The sequence below is a fragment of the Copadichromis virginalis genome, linkage group LG23, assembly GCF_057382275.1.
Source record: "Copadichromis virginalis isolate Kocher_CV1m ecotype Utaka linkage group LG23, C_Virginalis_male_GT1.1, whole genome shotgun sequence".
Lineage (NCBI taxonomy): Eukaryota > Metazoa > Chordata > Actinopteri > Cichliformes > Cichlidae > Copadichromis > Copadichromis virginalis.
In genome coordinates this window covers 25,267,904-25,289,964 of record NC_140639.1, presented here as the reverse complement: position 1 = coordinate 25,289,964, position 22,061 = coordinate 25,267,904, and the positions used below count along the sequence as shown (strand labels likewise).

The following is a 22,061-nucleotide window of genomic DNA, read 5'->3' as shown; positions in this document are numbered from 1 at the left end:
TGTGTGTGTGTGTGTGTGTGTGTGTGTGTGTGTGTGTGTGTGTGTGTGTGTGTGTGTGTGTGTGTGTGGTTAGAAAGCGGCTCAGTGAATTTGGAAATTATGTTTATAATTAAGTTTAATGTAGTTTTAATAGATGTACGGCTGCAGTGGGGGATTCAGATTGGACTTATCTAGTTGTAAACGTGTGTAAAAGTATATAAAATTACACTTTTTATGTAGTTTTTAAAAACACAAGAATACTACTACACATGCTTTAATCTGCAGGGTGCTTGGTTTACTTATATGTGCACGCCTTCTGTCCTAAATAACAGAGGAAACGACAGCTGGCTCGTTGTTATTATCCCCAGGGAGGATGAAGAAAAGAGCGGAGTTGCGCAATCCTGCCTTTGCCTTACATCAATTTACGTGGCACCGCCTCCGCTCGAACCCAATTGGACGCTCTCAGCCGAGCTCCGCCCTCCGATTGGCTCTCCCCGACATCGCTCGACGTGCCCGCCGGGCTTCCTGGTTGTAGCTGTCAAGCGCTCACTCAAGCTACGGTTTGGATAGCTACCGATGCTCCCAGTCGCCGCCCTGCATCGCCCCGAGCGACTTTTATCCAGCCACGAAGCACCAAGTCCTGTAAGTGGGAATGTTTGTTGTGTCACCCGGTGATTTTCGGACATTTTAAAGCCGCTCTAAATGATTGTCTAACCCGTGTTTTTCTTTTCTTTCCCGACCCCAATAAAGGAAAAAAAAGCAGAACATCTGCGAATTTTTCTTCGCTAGCCGCTATAGGGCTGAGAGACTACCCTTCAGTTTTATCGTGTTCGTGGAGCTAAACACGGGCCATATTTACGTGTCTTTTTAGGCTATTTAAGCCCGCGTGAACGGCTAAATATTTCACACACCCTTTGAAGTGTATGTAGCCTTTTTTTTCTTCTTCTTCTTTTTTACAACGTAAAGGCGAAGGTCAACAGTAATCTCCCCCCTCAGAGACCACACCGACACTGATCGCTTACATTTTGATCCACGGCAGGACAACAGTTAAAGATCAAACCGACTTCCTCTTGTGTGGCCCGGCGTACCTGCATCGGCATATCACCACCTGCTGTTAAAAGCAAACACTCCCAAGTAGGACATTTTGAATTAAAAGAAAAAGCCACAAATTTCACGTGTTTCTTCATAAAAATCACCCCCTCCTCCTCTTCCGGATTCATAATGAGCCTGCAGGCTGCTCTAAGTGAAAGCTGGTGACTTTCCCCAGTGACACGAAGACACCAGTAGTGGCATGAATATGGTGTGCCATGTTAATAACATAGAGTTTAAGAGTCCTAGTTGCTTCACTCACAAAATCAGGGGTGTCAAACCTGAGGTCCGGGGGCCAGAATCGGCCTGGACTCCAACCGGTCAACTTCAAAAAGCAGGAATGAGGGTGTACATTTTGGCCTTTTAACTATATTTCAAAGGTTTTAGCTTTATCTTAACTGATAAACACCTCCCACATGGCCATTCATGCTACACCAAAGTAAATAGCTATGTAATAGATTTTTTGAGTTTGACATCACAGCACTAAAGGAGGCACCGATTGTGAAAGTCTGGGCTAGTGCTCATGTTTAAATATTCCAGATTGCCCCACACAGCTGGTGCAATACCTTGTCTTTGAGGGTTTTTAGTTAATTGGTATAATTTATTCCTGTCTGTGAGAAACAAACTAGTGTTTAATCTTTGAACACGTAGCCAGCACAAACATAGCATGACATTTGTACACTTTTGGAAAAGATTTTTTTCTTTTTGGAAAAAGAAAAAAAGTGGAACGATGGAGCGACTGGTCTCATTGTGAAACGTCAGGCTAATTATTTTCATCGTCACTTTGTTGGTGTCCACATTATGTGGACCAGTGATGTGGACCACAAATGGGACCTTAATCTTCAAAATTAGCATCATGTTCTTTTAAGTAATGATTTAAACTTGTGATTGGGACCATAAACATATTAGAATAGTGCTTACTGAGGCCATTGGTCAAGGAAGACGTATCAGGGCTGTCAGATTTGTTTTTGAAAGTAGGAAAGTCGCCCCCTGCTGGACTTTTGGAGGCAATAAATTGCACACTGAGCTAAATTTGTCAGACTCACCTAGTCTTAATGCAGGTTTTCACACAGATTGCGTAATTTAGCCTAGTTAAAGTTAACATAGCGAAATTGTGCTTTGTTAATTGATATCTGGCTGTTGGGTAATTGCTAATAAATGGTAAATGGCCTGTATTTGTATAGCGCTTTACTAGTCCCTAAGGACCCCAAAGCGCTTTACACATCCAGTCATCCACCCATTCACACACTTGTGATGGCAAGCTACATTGTAGCCACAGCCACCCTGGGGCGTACTGACAGAGGCGAGGCTGCCGGACACTGGCACCACTGGTGTCTGACCACCACCAGTAGGCAACAGGTGAAGTGTCTTGCTCAAGGACACAACGACCGAGACCAAGCTGGAGCTCGAACCGGCAACCTTCCGATTACAAGGCGAACTCCCAACTCTTGAGCCACGATCGCCATTAATAGTTAAACCCAGTCAACAACTAAGATGGCATTTACTGATGTACTCTCTCTGGGTGTGTCCCTTGGCTTCTTTCCATCCAGGCTTGCTTGGAAACTTTCAAAGGGAGGCGCTGTTTAGATACCACACCGCATCAGCTGGCTCATTTTGACGTGAAGGTTCAGAAGCTTTACTTCGACTAAAATCTTTTTTCAAAGACTGCTTGAAGCCCTGTAGAGTCCATGCCTATTTGGTACATCGTGGTGTAATAACTAGAAGATAAAATGCAGACTGGGACTGGACACTTCAAGCAAAATGACTGTTTGTTTGATTTTGATGTCTTTTGAACATGTTTTAATTCACCCAAACAAAATTCAGAAGAAGGCAAACTTCAGCCTGACTTATAGGTGTGAAAAAAGTTGATACTGTTATTAATTTGTAGTTGTTGTTTTGAGAGGTAAAGTTTAGAATTTGGTCAAAAGTTGGCAGTAAAAATAATAAAAGACAGCGTTTGTGTGGCTAATGTCTGGCTGCCACAGTGGTATGCTACATGTAATAGGTCATTAATTACAGCAAACTGCTTGTTGACCTTTGGGCCATCTGCTTTATTAAAATGCATTAGAATCTGCTGCGGTGCACTGCGCTCCCTGGAAACTTGTTTTTCGGCGTACGTTACAGTAGGAATGCAAATACTTTACTGGGGCTCACCTGATGGGAATTGAAATTCGTGGGCCGGCGTGCAGAGCAATGTGTGTCACGTCGTGCTCGTTACGGCACAGACTCATTATCAGAATATTAAAGAGTCAACATCATCATATTCATTGGGGATCAATTTTAGTTGCATTTTCTTCAAGTATTATTTTCTCTGATGTAACCTGTAAAACCTGACCAGATGAGTTTTAATTATAGTTATTTACTGCATGTAACCTGGTTAGACTTTATACTTCCTTTGTCAGAGAGCTGAAGAAATTATGTTTTTTTGGCATGTTATGCATTTGATGCTAAAAAGTTCTGCTTCTTCTTTGCTGAGATTTGCTGCTTTTTTCTTTGTTAAACATCAGCACTTACTATTTGCTACCATTTTATACACCCGATGATCGTGTAATGTTAGGCAGTAATCGATGGGTAGATTAATGATGAAACTGTTCCTTCTGTAGTCCCTTTTTACACAGGTAGAATTACACTTAGTGGCCAAAGGTTTGTGGACATCTAAATGATTTACTGATATGTTCCAGTAGACATGGAATTTGGATTCACATTCAGGGGTTTTCTTGGTTGAGAGTGAGCCTTTTTGTTCCACATATACATATAAATATATTGTTAGAAATAACAGTGATCACCTATTTAGCTCACCAGGCAACCGCTATGATGTAAGGCTAATGAAGAGGCCTGCCCCAAGGCCATTTAATGTAAGTCTTCTGATCTTTTTCTTCTGAAGTTTTTATGCCTTCTCTCATCTGAGCTAGAAATTCCAAAAATATGTGTTTTTTTCTTCGTTATTTAAACTTAATATATAAATTTGGTGGTTTTCCTTTAGTGGGATGCCAAAACATTTTTGAGTGGTCAGGAAAAATGCTGATATTGTTGTAGAAATAAGCCGTTGCATTAGGATCCACATCGAATTGAACATGTTTTTCAAATTCAAATTCAAATTTTTATTTGTCACGTACACAGTCATACACAGTACGATATGCAGTGAAATGCTTAGACAACTGCTCGTGACCTAAAGAAAAAAAAAATACTGTACAAGTATTAACTGGAAATGAAGAATATAGTGACCAGTGTTGTGCAATCCACATTATGTCTTGTGCAGTGCAAATATGCTTAAAGTGATTTAAGTGATGAAGTGAAAACAATGTCCAGAAAGTCCAGTGTGTGTGTAAGAACTATATGTGTGGGTCAGTACTGTGTGGTGGTGTGATTGAGAGACCGTATCGCCTGCGGGAAGAAGCTCCTCCTCAGTCTCTCTGTGTTGGTCTTCAGGGAGCGGAATCGCTTTCCTGACCTCAACAGAGAGAACAGTCTGTTTACCCTACATGTCACATCTCACCTTATAATCTTTAGCTTTGTTTGAAGTTAAACAGGTTTTAGCTGCTATTGCCACGGTTCAGCAGTGTGGAAAGCAAGAAGTTGATCCCAATGCAAGACTCAGGAGACAGGACTTGATAAAATCACAGCTTTATTGCTAGCAGTCCATTAAAAACAAAAGGCCAAAAATATGCTTAACAGGGAACTTACTTGGAGGAAAAGTCAGAGAGTGCTGGACAGTGAAAACACACTTCCATGTGGGGGAGGACGCGACAAAAAACAGAGAGAGACTCTGAAAATAAATCTGCAACAGGTAACTAGGGAGATGGGAAACACCAGGGAACACAACTTACATCAGGTAAAATAGGGAAGGTAAAACTCAATACGAGGTACACAAGACTATCAAAATAAAACAGGAAATGGCTAACACTGAGACGCACTAAGACATGCAGACTTGATGCAAATAAGCAAACATAGAAACACGATAGAAACAGAATGACATTCCAAAAAGGGGAGGGCCAGACAACCACAGGAACCCAACTAAGGAAACAGAAAGACATCACAAAAAATGGTGACTAAATATTACAATACCAAGAAGATGAAGTGGAATATAAAGAGAGACTGTTGACAGAGGATAAAATAAATGATGAGGGAAAATAGCAAAAACACATTTTCAAAAACAAAAGGAGCCACTAAACTAGCATAGAAACACAAAAGCCATGACAGCTGTCATCAAAGATAAAATCAACGTAAGCGACTTCCTAGGATCAGGTCTGTGTTTGCATGTTTAACAGGACTCAGAAGAGCGCCTGAAACTTGAAGTTTTTGCAGCTCTCCTGGTTTTCCTCCACAGTTTGAATGCCCTGCTGGGCAGCAGTTACTTATGAAAGTGTGCTGAATGTGTTGACGGGCGATCGTGGCTCAAGAGTTGGCAGTTTGTCCTGTAATCGCAAGGTTGCCGGTTCGAGCCCTGGCTCCGACAGTCTTGGTCGTTGTGTCCTTGGGCAAGACACTTCACCCGTTGCCTACGGGTGGTCAGAAGGCCCGGTGGCACCAGTGTCCGGCAGCCTCGCCCCAGGATGGCTGTGGCTACAATGTAGCTTGCCATCACCAGTGTGTGAATGACCTTAGGGACCAAGTAAAGCACTATACAATTACATTTACCATTTAATCCTGCTCTGCTGGATACACATAATAATTTTTCCATTCAGGAGGTTTAGCTAACAGTATTTTCCTTATTGATAATTTTGCCAGTTGTTTTTTCCGATACTTTAAATGTCACATGGCGAATAAACTTGTCTCTTTCATCCTGACTTGCAGCTTTTGGACCCTCCCACCTTCCCTTTATCTGCATACTACCTCACAGACTGGCATGCCTGGCATGTCAAAAGCCTGCTAACCCAGGTGTCTCTACTCTCTCTCTGTCTCTGTCCTGCCCTGTACCTTCACTGCAGGGCCGATGGCGTTCAGGAGGGCTCTGAAACGGACGGCCCTTGTAGGCGGTGGGGCGGTTGCCACGGCGTTTGGCCTGTCACAGCTGATCGAGTACAGAAAGACACAGGTAAGAAGAAAACTCGCTCCAACAAATGTTTGCTTTCAGTTTTGTTTTTGGCTAGGACATCCACGCAGATGTTCTTTCACTTTGCATGGAATAGTTTATAGTTTGTGAGAGCTCCTTCTCCTTAACAAAAGAAAAAGAAGAGGCAGACATCTGTTTTTTAGGAAGGGAGTGCCATTCAGGGCATGTCCTGTCTAGATGTTGGAATGTGTTTGAGGTCTATTGGGTGTGTTTTCAGTCTTTGTATTTGATGCTTTACTTGCTGCTGTGCAGGAGGTCGTGATTGGACCTTGAGCTGCACAGAAACGGTGATTACAAATAGTATAATCGGCCACAGCAGCATCAGGTTTTACAGTGTTGTTAGGCTGTAAAATGGAAGTAATCACCCTCACATTCTGCTTCCTCCACTGGTTCACTGCCTACCCACTCGCCATGGAGGTGTGGCCATTTTAGCATTTGGCTTTTCAACATAAAAGTCAAGTGCCTGTCACTAGCATTTTTTATTTTTTGCTATAATGGGAATATTGACCCCCCCCCTCTCATTATTATGCTCTTTCCAAGAGTTAAATAAGAAAATTGATACCACTGTCATGTCACTTCTCTGAATATGAAGCTACTTTTAACAACCAACAAACTTAGCATAAAGACTGAAAGTTAGGCCAAAGCCACGGTTCTCAAAGTGTGGCCTGCAGGCCAGTGGCGGTCCCTGGTAATTCGCAAGAATCCTCCGCTGTACATTTAATTCATTCACAGTTTTTATCACGGTCATGAATCATACATGTAGTGTTGAAGAAGAAAGAAAGTTCACTGCCACTGGTTCCATAGAAATCAAGAAGTTAAGCAACAGCCAGGTGCTGCTAAGCAAATTCACTTTATTTTCTCATCTGCAAATGTGAGCACCTCTGAAGGTGCATAAATTCTTCCGTGTGTTAACTCAATGCCACAATATTCCTACTAACAGACCTCCCAGCAAATTAAGCCCAAGGTCAGATCATGCAATACTTGGAGAAAGTGCAAAAAAACGAAGAAATGTTCGTGACAATAAAATGAGAAAAAAGACTGAACAAGTGTGGCCTGTTTGGAGAGTTGAACAGGAAAAGCCTCTTATCTCTAAAAAAAAAAGAACTTGGCTGTGCAGCTTAGGCTTGCAAAGTTACATCTCAACAAATCACAGGACTTCATAAATGTGCCATATCAACAAAAAGACCTCATACCAGCTGTCAGCACAGTGGTGGAGGGGTCATGATTTGGGCTTGTTTTGCAGCCTCAGAGTATCTTGCAGTCATTAAGCTGACCGACCATGAACTCCTCTGTATACCAAAGTATTCTACAGTCAAATGTGAGACATCTGTCCAACAGCTAAATGTTGGCCAAATTATGTCATGTAATAGGATAATGATCCAAAGCACAGCAGCAACCTTACACAAAAGCGTCCATTAGCCAAAAGGAAGGATGAAACGATCCACAAAGGGTTAAAATCTAACATGTAATATGTTTGCTCCGACTAGCCATACTTGTTCAGTGAAGTATGTGAGGATTGACCCACTTTTGTAGCCAGCCTCAAGTGGCCGTTAGAGGAACTGTAGTTCTGAACAACAGCAAGGAAGCATCTTCTTGGACAAGTAGGCTCCAGGCGTCACTCAGAAATACAAGCATCATCCTCTAAGCAGAGAGATTACAAACAGTAAAGTTTTTTAATCCTCTGTTGCCCTCATTTGTGCTCATTCATGAAAACTTTGAGAAGCCCTGGTCCCTGGATTGTACATTTGGTGGAACTGTAGGTCTCTGTGTCCTAATAATGAGCCCATACTTCATGCCTGTATCTCTACTAATGTTGTCCATTGTAGCCAAAAACAGACGTGTCAGGGTATCAATTCCTTCATTTAACTTTGAGCAATAAAAAAAAGTGCATTATTGTTGTTTTTATTTATTTTTTTCATCCATTTGATGCTTTGCGAATCTTGTGTTTATCCACAGGCGACATCAAAACTCTTCATACAGTAAATGATGATTTAGGATCTTTGAGAACAGCCGGAAAGATAAGAATAGATGATGTCTTTACATTCAAGCCTCCAGTCTCAAGCTTGTCTTCTTCAAAAAAAACCTAAACAGCTGTTCCCACTGACTTTATGACGTGTTTTAGGCTTATTATAGGCATGCCACACAACTACATACCAGGCTTTATTTGACTGCACAACCTAATGTGAACTCTGCTTTGTGTCCCGGTGCGATAATGTCTTCTCTTGCCCGTCGCCGTCCTCTCAACCAAGCGTGGATTGGTAAGCAAGAAGTCGACCCTGATGAAATATAATTATTTTTCACAATAGTTTGTAATCATGCATGCCTCTAATCCCAGTAATTGCAGTGCTGATGAGATGAATGTCCGTCTTGTCTCCTTTAGCAAGGGCACATGGCTTGGAGAAGTTTTCAAGACAGCGGCCGATTGGCTATTAGCGTGGGCCTGGCTGCGCCACTCTTTGACTTAACTTGATTACGTTGGGGAAGGTGGGGGGTTGGGAGCACACACCGTCGCTTAATTCTGCGGTGGTGTTTGTCTATGTGCATCATCAGAAATAGACAATGATTATATCATGGTCTTGTTTGCGGCTGCAGGCTTAAATTACAAAAACGCCTGCTGGTATTTGCAAGTCAAATGCCGCGGTGGCTTCAAAGCAGCTTGATGCAATCATTTAGCTCGAACTGCTAAACAAAAAAAAGAAAATTAATAAATATTTCATTAGAAGAGAAATCCTGCATCCTTGTGTCAGAGCTGTTTTCTTTTTTATTGTAGATGTGATTATTTCTTCTTTAAATTCATTATTTTGCTAATCAGACAGTGGGCAAAAGCGATGTTAAAAGCCTGCAGTGTGAATTAATTTTATTAATTTTTTATTTTTGTAAAGCTGAGCAGCATGCTGCAGCAGGTGGTAACCCTCCACACTCTTTGATTTGCAACTAATCGCACCAGGAATGTGTTCTGTTTTTTTTTTTTGTTTTTTTTGTATTAGCAACACTTCACTTGTCGTGGGACATCATAAGCACGTTGTGATTCCACTTTCTGCCAAAAGTAGCTTCATAAGAACAATTTTCAGATTTGAGCCGGAGAGCTCAAAATTTGATTTGTTAAAAATGCCATCTGTAGTCACTTTGGTAACTCGACCATTTTTACAGTCCCCTAATAACTTCTTTCAGTCTTTACCAACCTGAGCCCCTGCAAGAAGATATCTGTAGGTGATGAGCAACATTTTGTTACCAGCACCACACCACCAGCTTGTCGTTATTTACCTACTTATTACTTATTTATTAACAGCTAGCCAACAACATAAAATAATTAACATCAGTGATTAAAAGGATGATGGGAGAAGTAATAAGAGACTTTTCTCATAAGTGAAGCGTCAGGGTGATGTAGTAAAATTTGTTAATGTGCCTCAGTTAACTGTGTCTAAGCCTGCAGTCACCCACCTGCTGCTAGCCTGGGCTGCAGGACCTTCCGAGAGCAGCCCAGGCTAGCAGCAGGAAGTTGGAAACAAGTGAGGTGGAAAGTAAGATGGCCCACATCTACGTGAAACGCCACGTTCTGCAGGTTTTTGATTGAGAACATCAACTTTTTTAAAGTTGGGGAAAAGTGACATAAGCACTCGACTGGGGAAATACGCAACCATGTTAAACTGCTTAGGCCAGAGCACGACTGTGTGTGCAATGAACTTGCGATCTCGTTGCCTTTGTACTGGGTGCTTCAGAGACAGAGACCACAGTGGAATCGACCGGTGCATGAAGATGGCGATAAAACAGCAATAAGGTGGAGTCGGTCTGCTATCAGTTTTTGACTGAATGGGGTTAAAGTGGCACATGCATAGAATCTGTTTTCAATAATACAACAACCAAGTGTAGGGAATCAGTGAAACAATGTAAATCTTTTGCTTTCTGCATGGACAGAAATTCATAATAACTACTTTCATTCAGAGTTCAGTCAGAACCTCATAGATTTGAAACAGATGTTCCTGCAGGACTGCAGTTTAACCGCAAAAAGCCATAGGTGCTCGGCAACCTTACTTTTATATAGGAACGTAACCAGCTGGCAGCCAGTTAAGTCGAGTACAATATTGGAAAGTGATGATATTGTAAGAGAGTTTTGCGACTCAGACTGATGGCACCGCAGCAGCAATCTCTCTGCATTTATAAATTAGACAGCAGTTATTTGTAAATCTTTGCCAATCTAAGAGCGATTCCAGTCCAAGTTGGACTGTCACTGTTTGGAGACGGGTTGCATCCCACCAGGCGACCTGTGCAGGTGTTTAGTAAACAAAAAATGTTGCACATTCAAGCCCTGCGGTGTTTACCCGACTGATTGAGTCATAATTGTTGTTACGTGGCAGAAGTTGCCACATATTTTCGTGACATTTACCATGCAGTTTCATTGCTGAAGAATGTAACTGGCTATGTCAAAAAGCTTTCAGGTACAGATGCAGTGTTGCTACAATTTAGCTCAAGAAAAGGCGAGCAGTAGGTTTTTATCCCTATTTTATCAACTGCTTATTTACTAACTATAAAGTACTCAAAGGAGCAGTATAATATTGGATATACTCACATAAAATAGCCTTATTTGTGCTGCAATTACATAATTACTTTTCTATATGTGGTATAGTCACTTGGGTTGTGCAACATTAAAATAATAAACAGCCGGTTTGTTCACCAGAATCTGCAGGTTTTCAGGTTCAGCATGTTGTAGAAACTCCTTTTAGCCAATTAAGAGCAATGATCATCCATCAAGTCATAACTGTTTTCCCATACATGCATTATATTCCATCCGCCACATTGCTTATTATACTGTAAACATGTCTTACAGTAATCTCATTACACAGTCAATCCAAATGCATAATGTATTGAAATGATTGCAAGTCATTATGCATTATGTCCCATGCCACTCTGAGGTGATTATGGTGCGAGCATCATGTCCTCGCAGTGTGCTTATAATGTTTCAAACGCACCTCAAGGAAAGTGTTGCTACGTTTTCTTTTAATTTAACGTCTAACATAGAAAAGCTAGCTGATTCGCATTCATTACGAAGGGCCCGTGTCTCTTTAAAGCCTCGTGCTCTTTGTGTTCGTGCTGATCCATGTGCGTGTCTGTCACATCCAGGCTCGGTTAGCCCAAGTGGCGGCAGAAGCAGAGCTGAAGGTTCCCTTCATCGATGAGCTCCCCTCTCGGCAGGCGCAGCTCGCAGCGCTGACAAACACAGAGGAGTTCGACGTTCTGGTTGTCGGAGGAGGGGCCACGGGGGCAGGATGTGCCTTAGACGCTGTCACACGCAGTAAGCCCGCCATCAGCAGGTTGTCTCTGCTTTCAGGTTTCACTAGGCTTTGGAAGTGTTCTCACTGAATCATGGTCGAAGGTTTATGATGGTCCTGTACTCTATGCTTCAGTTTTTTAAGAGGTTCTTCTAGATTCTGCAACTGTGCAAAATGGACTGGTTCTCATATCGCTTATGTCCTATTCACCGATTTACACACACATCCATAGAAGCACTGCTTTCAACATCTAAATCCACGAGTATTTACTTTACTTACTTTAGGGTTTTCCTTTAGGTGGCAGTACCTGGTACTTTTAAGTTCATTTCAGGTCTTATTATGTACAGAGTACTGGGCTTGTAAAAGTTGGCTGCAATTAAATCCATGTTTATGTTTAGTCATTACTGTGTGGCAGACGTTTATGACGTGGCCCTTACTTATTTAAAAGCCGTCACTCCTACAGGTTTATAGATTCACTGCGAGCTGATGAAGCTCATTTATCGCAGATCAGACTTTGAAGTTAATAGGTCAGAACAACATTTTTCACTTGTATTGATAATAACCGGATTCATCAGAGCGAAGAGCCGTCTGTTTATTTGTTTTTTGCCTTGAAGTTTTCGGGTGACATATAAGCTAATCGTCTGTAAGGTTTAGGTCTTATATAAGTTTAAGTTTTAGTGTAAGAAGGAAACAAGGCTCTTCTTAATACCGTTATCATTAAGGCGCTGTGTCATTTTCCCCAGACCTTAAGACTGCTCTCGTTGAGAGAAGCGACTTCTCTTCTGGAACAAGCAGCCGAAGCACCAAGCTCATCCACGGTGGAGTCCGCTATCTGCAGAAGGCCATCATGAAGCTGGACTACGAGCAGGTTACTCTGTGCTGCACCTTCGGCTTATTGAGATGCTCCTCTCTCACCATCATCTTTTTGGATTAGATAAACAGACTTTTATTGTCATTTCAGTCTCACTAACAGAGCACATCAGTAGGAAAATATATATATATATTTTTTTATAACAGTACATGATGGTGAAAGAGGCCCTCCATGAGCGAGCCAACCTGCTGGAGATTGCACCTCACCTGTCTGCGCCGTTACCCATCATGCTTCCTGTTTACAAGTAAGATTTAGAACAAGGTTTTTTGGTTAAATATGGGCGTTTATGAGGGGGATTCATCTTCAGTGGGTCTGTGTCATCTTCCCTGGGTAGCAGCTGCTCTGTGAGACTACAGTAGGGGTGTATAAATGCCTGTCGGTTCAACATCTATTACTCTTTTTGTTCTTTGTAGCTATTTGTTGAGCAAACCTAAGTTTTGAGTAAATGTAGCCACGTTTTGATGATGACTGGGGTAAGGACAAAACCTGCCTTGTTTAACCAGCTTATAATTTGTTTAATACCTGTCTGAAGGAAAAATAGATTTTTGCATCTTTGTGGTGACGTAAAATTGACCAAAAAACAAGATTTTGTATCCAAATATTTAAGTAGACAGAACTTAAATCACTGTGTTTGCCTCACAGATGGTGGCAGTTGCCTTACTACTGGGCAGGGATCAAGATGTACGACTTGGTGGCGGGGATCCAGTGCCTGAAGAGCAGCTACGTCCTCAGCAAGACGAAGGCCTTGGAGCTCTTCCCCATGCTGAAGAAGGACAAGTTGGTGGGGGCCATCGTGTACTACGACGGTGAGCTCACGGCTCCGTTATTGTTGGGGTTTTTTACGCCAGCAGAGCTGTTTGTTTCATCCGCGCTGCAGTGTGTTTTCAGTAGGGCTGAACGATTATGGAAAATAATCTAATTGCGATTTTTTGCCCCAATATTGCGATTGCGATGCGATATGCGATTATTTTTTAAGGTCTTTGTCTTCTGTATTATTAAACAAAGACAAGCAATACATCATATAGTATGGCCAATACTATATTACATTAATTTTAAACTGTTCTTTCCTGGAAGACAGACCTCTGTTATGATGACATGAGGTGATGCATGAATTGATGACTGACATTTTTATTTAACTTCTTCAATCACAACAGTATATTTGAACATACACAATAGTTTATTTTTAGCTTACAAACATCTGAGCATAAAGTGCTGACAAGGAACCCTGGTGTAAACATTAAAATGAAAGTCAGTACAATGTGCAGATTGCAGAAATATACATAAAAAAAATCAGTGGCTTTACCACACTCAGTTTTTCGACATCTGTGAACTACTAGACAGTCATTCAATTAAAAAATAATATTAAATAAATAAAACTAATAAATAAAAAATACACACATCTTACTGATCTCTGCAGTCAGTAACATTACACATAAAGTGCAAACATAATAGCAATTGTATAAACACACACACAAACACGCCTTTAAAGTTTAAAGGCGTGAAATTGGACGGTCTAGTTCTGATTAGCGTCACCGCTGTCTCGGTGGAGTTTAATAAACTCGGCCGTCTGCTTCTTGCTATCTAAAATATAACCAGACACTGGTGTAAATTCTCGACTGTCTCATACTTCTGTTTAATAAGTTTTCTGTTTGACGTTTAGTCAGCTGTGTGAAAACCAAGGAGGAACCCACCCGGGGGATTAATAAAGTTTTATTTTATCTAATCTAATAACTTTAATCTCAGCCAAACCGATTTACTCACGAACAAACAAAACACTGAAAAAAGCCCAACAATAACATTTTTAGGTTGTCTAAGTGACTTATATATTACGTTTAACCCGAGCAGCGAAACTCCGCGGTGATCTGAAAATGATGTGCCGGGAGTTGTGCCGTTCTCGGCCGCATCAGTAACCCTCGAGCTCCCGGCTAGCTGTCGAGCTGGTGGGTAGCAGACGCCTCTGAAAACGTCGAAGCACTTTTGCAAATATGGGATATCTTGATAAACCGAGCAGATATTTGATGTTTACACAACTACTTTCTCGCCTGAAAATATGTTAAAAGTTTATTTTGTGACCCAGAAAGATTAGTATGAGTAATTTTAAAACTTAGTAGCGGCCGCCATTGCTGGAAACTGGAGTTTGGCTGGGCCGCGCTATGAATTCTGGGATATGGTAGTAATTTGGACAGCCTTCGGCGCGTCGCTGTGACGTAATCGGTCTACAAATGCGGCCTCAGGAGGATGCAGCCCATGAATTGTATAATATAATCGCAGTATAATCGCAGCCTTTGCGGTTAGAAAATTGCACTTGATCATGTCGCAATATTATCGCAAATGCGATATATCGTTCAGCCCTAGTTTTCAGTTATCCAAACAGCATGCTTTGTTTGCTTATTTGTTACTCATCTCTTTTATTTTGTGTAAACATGAAAAGACAGCTGAGTCAGTCTTGCCCTTTCCCCGCCGTCTTCCTCTCCTGCAGCAAAGATTTACAATAGCGATGGCTTGATGGAAATTTGCGTGAACATGAGGTTTTATAGAGCAGCTCTGTAACCGCTATTTAAACGCCTGACAGCAGCAAACGTGATGACAGGTCTTGAAATCTTTTTCAGAAGCACCCATTGACTTCTGGGGTGTTGAAACATCAACGTGAGCATTCACGAGATGACTAAACAGATAGGAGGGAATGAAAAAATATGTTATTTGGACTGACCTTTTCTGCTTATGAAAAACAGGATATCTAACCCTCGTAGGCGTCTAAATAGCTCATATTAAATTGTCAAATGCAAAAACACAGGTGTGATGTATATAACTAAATATAGTATTTCTTTCTTTCTGGTTGTATATTTGCTGAAACAAAACCTACAAAAAGCTTGCAGTAGCTGCAGAACAACATGTTTAAGTTTTCTGTGAATTGAATCTGTTGATGGCTGTCTACACTAGGAGCCGCTGAAAGGCTATTTGAAGTACTCATTTAGTAGTCTTAAGAGCTTGAAAAGAAGGCGACAGGATTGCTTTCATTTTTTTCCAAGAGGTTTCTTTAGCTCTAAAGTAAAAGATCTTCAAAACACCCAAAGATGTCCAGTCACCAACTCTTAAGACTACCATGACCACAATGACTGAGAACCTACACTCACATAATCATGTGCAACTTAACTCTGACCCGACCTGATAAATCTTCTGTATTTTACAAAATTATTCAGACAAAGGTTCCGAAAATACACCTGTTAACACATTCAACACTGACCGTTCATGTACTCTTTGTATTCATGTGAGTAGGAAGAAATTGGCTGGTAGCTTGTAGAAAGAATAAGAGAGGACTAATAGCAATGGCAAAAAGTGAGACTATAGATTATAGATTTTATTTTTGAATTTTTTTGGCCTGGAAGGAGGAGAAGTTGAGTGAGAGCTTTGGGAGTCATCTCATAGAGCCATCAGTGACCCTAACCTGTAGATTTAGTCGTAGCCTCTCGGTTTCTAACATGTTCTGTTGCTTTAAGTTCAGTTTGGTGTCGCTGACTTTTCAATGTTTAGCATTTCTGAAACTTTTACCAGCGTCAAGCTTTAGTTAACAGTTGATATCTTAGCTGTTACCAAGAGTAGTACGTTAAATGATAGCTAGCTAGTACATGTCTATTTGCCACCGAGTGAGCATGAAATCACAAATGGTATGTGAGCCCAGCGGTAATATTTTGGCAAAAAGAGTTTCATGCCCACAAATCTAAAAAAACTGCAGCACTTTCAAAACTTTTAGTTTTAGTTTTAGTTTTGCTCGGTTAGTTGTGATCAGAAGTTTGTATCCACTCATAATTGACATGAATGTTGTGGAAAACTTTAGGCTTTTATTTATTTATTTGAACTGTTCCATTATCAGGGTGGAATGATTGTACAGCACACATTTTAATGGCTTTAAAAAACACGATTTGGGTGCACATTGAACAACTCATTTAAATATTTTAATAAGTGGTGCAGAAGAGTTTTGACAGCACTTATTGACCAGTGCTGAGAACAAAGTGAAAGTCTAAAGAACTCAGTGAAGATCTAAGAAGGACAAATGTAGATTTACACCACCTGTGAAAGTCTCTTGAAGTCATTTCTAAACAAACGCAGATTCCAGGCTCATCAGTTCAAACATTTTTACATGAGTACAAACTATTCAGATTTGTCACCACTTTGCCGAGTCCTGTAAGAAGACCCAAACTGCCACCCTCAGATGACAGGAAATCGGTTAGGATGTTAAAGAATAACCCAGAAACCACCAAGGCTCAAGCCTGCCATGAAAAACTGTTGAATGAAAACTCTTGGAAGTGAGTTTTATATCACCATGAACTGAGAGGGTGCTAACCAAGAAAGAAGCCCCTGCTCCAAAATCAACACCTTCAAGCCCAACTGAAATCTGCAGCAGCCCACATGGACAAGCCAAAAAGTTTTATGGTCAGACAAAGCAAATATTGAGCCATTTCACCACAACGACAAGATGTAGGTTTGGAGGAGTAAAGATGAGGCTTTCAAACCTAAGAACAACATACCAGCTGTCAAGCATGGTGGTGGTAACATCATGCTCTGGGGCTGTTTTGCTGCCAGTGGTACTGGTACACTGCACAAATTGGTTGGAATAATAAAGAAGGAATTTCTTCAACTTCACCGGGAACCAACAGCTAGATTGTTGAAACTCGGACACAGTTGGGTGGATGTATTTGAACTGCGTGTTTATTTTTGACCTTGTGTTGATTAGAAGAAATCCTAAATAACATCAAGCTTGTACTTCCAGTTCTTGTTTTAAACAGTTCAATGAAATCCTTAAAAGCCCCAAATTACTATGAGATTGATGCCAGTGTGAATAAACTACTAAACACAGCAGTAGTAAAAATTAAACGCCTTTAAAATACAATCTGTCTTTCTTCAGTTCATAGACATATTTTTAGCTGTGCTGTTCAAAACCTGTACGAGTACAGACAAAGAAGCAAAAAACAATTTATTCTTTACATAAAAACATACTTTATGCTAAGAATTTAAATCAGGTAAAGTTTACGACCAACTTTCTCTTTTATTCACATTTAAACACAAATAGTGCAAATCTGAAATATACTTCAGGAAACATGTAGGGATGGTATCATTAAGCCAAACAGCAGATTAGAGAATGCAGGCCTCGGATGCAGCTCTGCCCGAGGCCTTCACATCTCCACTGGTGCCGAACAAAATGTGTTGACAGACTGGTAGGATGCCCCCTCTACCCCCGCGGCGCTAAAGGTTGCGTGTTTGCCTTTTCACCACGAAGGAGAACCAAACATATGCTGAGCGTCCAGCTGAGTGTGAGGAGCCTTGTGCCTCTGGCGTCCGTTCCGCCGCCGAAAATAACAACGGCGTATCTGCGGGTGATGTGTTTTCTACTGCTGGCTTCGCTGAGTATGGGCTCGTTGTGTTCACTCACAACAGGCTGTTTTTGTTTTTTTTTTTGTTTTATTTTAATTGGAGAAATGACACCACTTACAGGTTGCTGATGTTTGTCTTTATCATATTTTTACTATGAAATAAAATACGATATCCATTAATATCCGTTTATTTCTTCAGCACAGTAAGGAGCGCTTACCTGAAGTTTTATTTATCCATTTAAAATACTTTTACTCTTAAGTGATCGGAGGTTCCTGCCTGCAGACTGAGAAAATGGAAGAGCGTTTTCCTGGTGCAGAGCAGCATATGTTTGATTTTCACCTCCTCACCATCCTCCCATCATCTGCTCTGAAGGGGTGGGGGCTGGGGGCCAGGGTGATGGGGAGGAGGGGGAGGGGTGGGTCGTCTTTTCTCCAATTATGCCGTCTGGAACAATCACGCCCGTGACATTTCGAAATATGACCTTCTCTCCCGGCGGTGTAGACCGCAGAGCAGCAGCGGCGGCGGCGTCACCGGTCGGAGCGGGTGAGCAGCAGCAGCTATTTCTCCCACTTCCTTGGTTACTGCCGCTGCCACCAGCAACAGCAGACACTCCTTTATTGTCACAGACACACACCAAATGTTGGGCCTAATCCACTTACGCCGAGCTGGCTGGCTGCTGTATTATATATATATGCATTCCTCAAATACTTCCCCTAGGTACAAATTCTCCTATCCATGTGAGAAATCCAGCTAAATGCCAATAAAAAGGCACAAATTACCTCTTCCTTCCATCTTGTTCATGTCCTTCTTTTCTGTCCTGCTTCAGGTCAGCACAATGATGCCCGTATGAACCTGGCCATCGCCCTCAGTGCCGCCCGCTACGGCGCCGCCATCGCAAACTACACCGAGGTGATTCACCTGCTGAAGAAAAAGGACCCACAGAGCGGCAGAGAGAAGGTGTGCGGTGCCCGCTGCAGGGACGTCATCACAGGTGAGGGATGCGGGCGGCGAGATGGCGCTCTAAAGTTTAATTTTTTCCATCCGAAAGTGTCTCTGAGCTCCTAAAGCACAGGTTAGAAAGATCATCCTGACCCTGAAGGTTTAGACTTCCTCCAACACCATAAAAAGAGAAGATGAAATAATCATTTAAAAAGGCCAAGCTGTGTTGTGCCGCTTCAAACTGTTGCATCAGTCTACATGGAGACTGACATTAAAAAAGCTTTTTAAACATTAGGATTAAATATATTTATGAAAAATCCCTGGAAGTGAGGATGGAAAGGGTCAGCTCTATACCTGCTATATACCTGAAGACCACCATGTAACCATAACAACGGCATGTCCATTTAATCTCTTTCTTTTAACTTCTCATTAACACCATAGAGCCAGGGTTAATAACTTAAGTTCACTCTTCTCGCTTTTTGGAAAAACATGTCATATTGAGCTCAAATACGCCCCCTATGGTGGGAGCGGGAAAATCAGAAACCCCCAATTTCACCTTCACTGTGGATTGCTTTTTTTTTTCTCCCACCCATTCATCACCTTTCAGGTTTCTTGTGTGACATCATGCGCACATTGATCAATAGTTATCCACCATAGTGGACATTAAAAATGTGCACTAACAACCAGTTGGTGAGTAGTTCCTGGAGGTTTCTGGCAGTTGGTGCAAACACTTGCCATCTACTCATTAAACGGCAGCCAGAAACAAACAGTTTCCTTTAAAGTAAAATTTGGATCTACACAGCCAACACCTTTCAAAAGGTGCAACTTTTACTTTGAAAGCAAAAGATCTCCATCACTTCCACTAGGAGAGTAGTTGGCAAATGCTTGCAGATAAGTCGATGTCCTCCTAACAATAGTTTCCTGGTGTCCAAGACATTGTATACGTCTTTGCAAGTACCTCTTAAAAGGTTGATTCTGTTCATCTGGACGTGGCGTTTTCAGTGGGAGAAACGTTTTGTCACTCATCCAAGTGACTTCTTCAGTCTCAGCTGACTGCAGGTTTCCAATCTTATAAACAGTACATTTGCATAATGACTGAAACCAGCCCACTGAATGAACGAATGGGCTATGAGGTCAATTCCTTGATCATTAATATGCAAATTATCATGACCATTGATCAACAACCACTGATTAAAGTCCATAGATCAATGGCCATGAGTGCCATTCACAGTGGGAGTGGCTGCAATCACAGCATTGTTAGATGGCAAAAGATGTACCCTTAAGGCTCCTCCTCCATTCATAGATGTTCTTTACCTTTTCACGTAAATGGCCTCCTTGACTGTCCTCAGGCTCAGTCTTTCAGAATTTACTTACCTGGTTGGCTGAGCATGCATCAAGACATATTTGCAAGTAGTATCACCTTGCCACCTTGCCTGAACATCTAGAACTACAGTGTCACATGTTCAAAATGGCAGACAAGTTGAAGCCAAGCATTCGCATGATTGCAAAAACTGAATTCCACGTCTAATTGGCTTTTGCTTTATTTGCGTGTGACGTCGGCTCAGGAGGTAGAGCAGGTCATGTCTTCCCCCTGTGCATCCATCAGAGTGTGAGCATGTGAATGTTAGGTTCAAAGCACTCAGACGTAGGAAAAAAACACTTCTGTAAATGTGTGTCAAAGGGTCAGTGACACTTGTATTAAGAGGCGCTCAAACAAAGGAGAAAAGTGCAACAATTAGAGCCAAATATTTGTGCACTGCAGTCCACAGAGAAGTTAAAATATAAATAAAAAAGTCTCATCGTGTCCAGCTGTAGCGCTTCAGGTCATTAATAACAGTTATATTATAAACTACAAGCCTTACATTAGATTATTAATGAATAAGTTATTAGTAATACTTCAAAGCTGATAAAGGAAATTCCCATTATCTTGTTGCTGTTTTTCTTGTTTCTGCCTCTGATGTTTTCTGCAGCTATATCTACAGCTTCCTTTTATTTGAGTTATGTATTGTTCTTAATGACCATGAAGGCTTCTAAAAGGATTTTTTTTGGGTAAATGCATTATTGTAAATGTAAGTAGAAATGAATGTGTATAGCAAATAATATATACACAGGCAGGACGGTGCTGCAGTGGTGTGAAATAAAAAAGGAAAAACTCAATTTAATTGTGATAAGAAGCTGCTGTTTGCATTAAGAAGCCAGTGAACGGTTCCTCCCACATTATTGTTTGCTTATTTTTTGTATTTGATGTCTCTCTTAATCGAATCTGTCAACGTCTCGCTCGTCTTCACAGGGCAGGAATTTGACGTGAGGGCCAAGTGTGTGATCAACGCCACCGGACCGTTCACAGACGCTCTGAGGAAGATGGACAACCAGGAGGCCTCGAACATCTGCCAGCCCAGTGCTGGAGTTCACATCGTCATCCCGGGATACTACAGGTCTGACATAATAATGCCAAAAACAACCAAAGCTGTTCCTGTTGTTTTCTTTTTCTCTTCCATTAACATGTATAGTAGTTCCTGTGTTTTCTCATTCCTGTGTGTAAATACTAAGCTAGCCAAACTATTATCTGACCTCCGCCTACATACATAGGACAATCTTCTCCGGTTAAGATACAGCCGAGTGGCAGAGTGGTTTTGTTGAAGTCGGAGGTTTTAAAGTTCAGCTAAGCTTATTGAGTGAAACCCGAGGGAGCGCGAGCCCTTTGAACAGAAATGCCAACCACCTAATTTTCTTCCTCCTGCTCACTTATTCTCATCTTCCTCCTGCTGCTATCTACCCCCCACCCACATACTCCCGTGCCTCCTCTACCTCTTCCATATCTGTGTTCATTTGTCTCCTGCTCAGGTTGGCCCTCATCTCCTCATTTTTAGTGCCACCATTCCTTCTTTTCCTCCTGTTTTCCTCAATTTTTTTGCGCCACTCTCCTTTTTTATTTCAATAAACCGCACAGACTCCTGCTACTTCTATTACGAGTGGTATATTTAATAATAAGAAATCCTCCTTTTTTCCCTTCTCCTTGGCACAGTCCTGACAACATGGGTCTCCTCGATCCAGCCACCAGCGATGGTCGTGTCATCTTCTTCCTGCCGTGGGAGAACATGACCATCGCCGGAACAACCGACACCCCCACTAGTGTGACAGCCCACCCAATCCCAGGGGAGGACGACATCAACTTCATCCTGAGGGAGGTCCGCAATTATCTCAGCCCTGATGTAGAAGGTACAGGAGCGCTTTGTGATGAACTTTTGAGTAGCCTGCTTTTTATTTTTTACCTGCTTCACATGGAGCCGCATGCTTATATGGTGACTGAATCTGCAGTTTTAAAGGTTTTTTTTAAATTACTGACTCACAGGTTTGGTCATTCAGTGATGCATTGGGGAAGGGTAGGTAATCGTAATCTCATCTTTTTGGGTAGAGCAGCGAGTTTCTAGTCAGAAAGATTGCTCTTAAGGGTCTTAAATCAAATCTTGCTGTGCTTGGAGTCCCTCAGGGA

At 41.6% G+C, this 22,061-nt stretch overlaps 1 protein-coding gene across 1 annotated transcript in view; it reads left to right on the top strand.

Annotated features, from left to right (window-relative positions):
* The first annotated feature begins 496 nt into the window (after positions 1–496).
* The window catches only part of LOC146681002 (glycerol-3-phosphate dehydrogenase, mitochondrial-like), a 36,283-nt gene continuing 14,718 nt past the window's right edge, over positions 497–22,061 (top strand). The window contains exons 1-9 of the mRNA XM_085447850.1: positions 497–621; positions 5,997–6,103; positions 11,240–11,411; positions 12,132–12,256; positions 12,406–12,503; positions 12,902–13,065; positions 18,456–18,620; positions 20,859–21,003; positions 21,594–21,787. Of these exons, the coding sequence (XP_085303976.1) occupies positions 6,002–6,103; positions 11,240–11,411; positions 12,132–12,256; positions 12,406–12,503; positions 12,902–13,065; positions 18,456–18,620; positions 20,859–21,003; positions 21,594–21,787 (1,165 nt within the window). The 5' untranslated portion in view covers positions 497–621; positions 5,997–6,001. The remainder of the gene's footprint in view (positions 622–5,996; positions 6,104–11,239; positions 11,412–12,131; positions 12,257–12,405; positions 12,504–12,901; positions 13,066–18,455; positions 18,621–20,858; positions 21,004–21,593; positions 21,788–22,061) is intronic.